Consider the following 1,410-nt stretch of genomic DNA (forward strand, 5'->3'; position numbering starts at 1 on the left):
CATACCTTCCCTCCCAACATCACTTCTACTCTATCGGACTATTTTTCTTTTCTTTTACTTTTTTTCAGGTGTCTTTGCCTCTCTGTGCCTCTTTTTGACTGTTTATTTACCTGTCTGTCGTCTGTCTCCCTTTATCTATACAACCTTTTCTCTTTTCTCTCGCTCCTTCTCCACCTCCACACACTCTTCCTTTGCCCCCCCCCTCTCTCTCTCTCTCTCTCTCTCTCTCTCTCTCTCTCTCTTCCTCTCTCTCTCCCCCTTTCTTTGTGTGTGTGAATATGTGTGTGTGTGTGTATGTGTGTATAGGTAAGTGTGTCTTTCTCTCATTTCCTTTTCCTTTTTCTCTATCCTCTCTTTCATTTCTATCCGTCTGTCTTTGTCTCTCTTTCGATATTTCTCTCTCATTTCACCCCCCCCCCCCTCTCTCTCTCTCTCTCTCTCTCTCTCTCTCTCTCTCACTCTCTCAATCCACCCCTCTCACCCATGAGAACTCCGAGCTCCTCAATCTTGTCTGGTGTGAAGTGGGACCAATCACGGCCCAGGTCCTCCTCCAGTTTCTTGCCAAACTCCTCCAGTTGGTCAGTGTCCAGACATTCCGCCTCTTTCAGGTGCCGGGCGGCTTCACTGTCAAGGGAAATGTGTGTCAAGACGCGGTGGAATCAGGCGTTCATCAATTTTGGGGCATTTAGAGTTACTGATTCTACCTTAAAGCTTGTTCATTTGCCTTGCTTTCCAGGAAGAAAATACCGATCTATCTTAAATATCTTGTGGATGGTTGGCGGGTGCTCTGGTGTGGTTTGCTCCTTCTTTCCCATCAAACATATATCGTCCATATCTCTCCTTCTTCTTTTTTATGTTTGTTACTCTCTTGTAACACCTCTAATCTTCTGGCGCTTTTATGACCTTATGCAGTTGCGAGCGCCGTAAAACCTCTACTAAAACCAAATCTTAAAAAGAAGACGATATTTGTTAATAAAGGAGGTTGGGGTCACCTGGTTTCAAGTGCAACATTCGCAAGGAAATGGCCGCCAAAGATTGGTGACTTCCATAGCTTAAGAGCCTTTGGAATCTGAAATTTTACACATTTTGTTCTTTTAATCAACGTTTTTCAGTATAATCTACACCGAAATGTGTTTTATTTTTCAGTGACGCATAAGGTGTTGAACTCAAAAACAAAACAAAACAAACTCAGGAGAAAAGAAAACGATCTCAAACAAGCGAGAAGACTAACAGGACACACGAGTAGCCTAGTCCTCACCTGACAGTGCGAGCGTCCATGGTGGCGATCATGTCCGCGGCTATGCCACACACCATCTTGCCCAGGGCGCCCAACTCGTCCACCGTCAGACTGGACATGTCGAACATACCCATGTCCCGGGCGTACTTGTCTACGATGTCACCGGACTGGTG

The 1,410-nt window shown here is 45.4% G+C and overlaps 1 protein-coding gene across 1 annotated transcript in view; it reads right to left on the minus strand.

The window, feature by feature from the left end:
• Positions 1–481: 481 nt before the first annotated feature.
• Positions 482–1,410, minus strand: part of LOC118478587 — a gene marked incomplete at its 3' end in the record, with an annotated part of 20,511 nt that continues 19,582 nt past the window's right edge. The window contains 2 exon segments of the mRNA XM_035972475.1: positions 482–624; positions 1,259–1,404. Of these exon segments, the coding sequence (XP_035828368.1) occupies positions 482–624; positions 1,259–1,404 (289 nt within the window).

Source organism: Aplysia californica, unplaced genomic scaffold (assembly GCF_000002075.1).
Source record: "Aplysia californica isolate F4 #8 unplaced genomic scaffold, AplCal3.0 scaffold00702, whole genome shotgun sequence".
NCBI lineage: Eukaryota > Metazoa > Mollusca > Gastropoda > Aplysiida > Aplysiidae > Aplysia > Aplysia californica.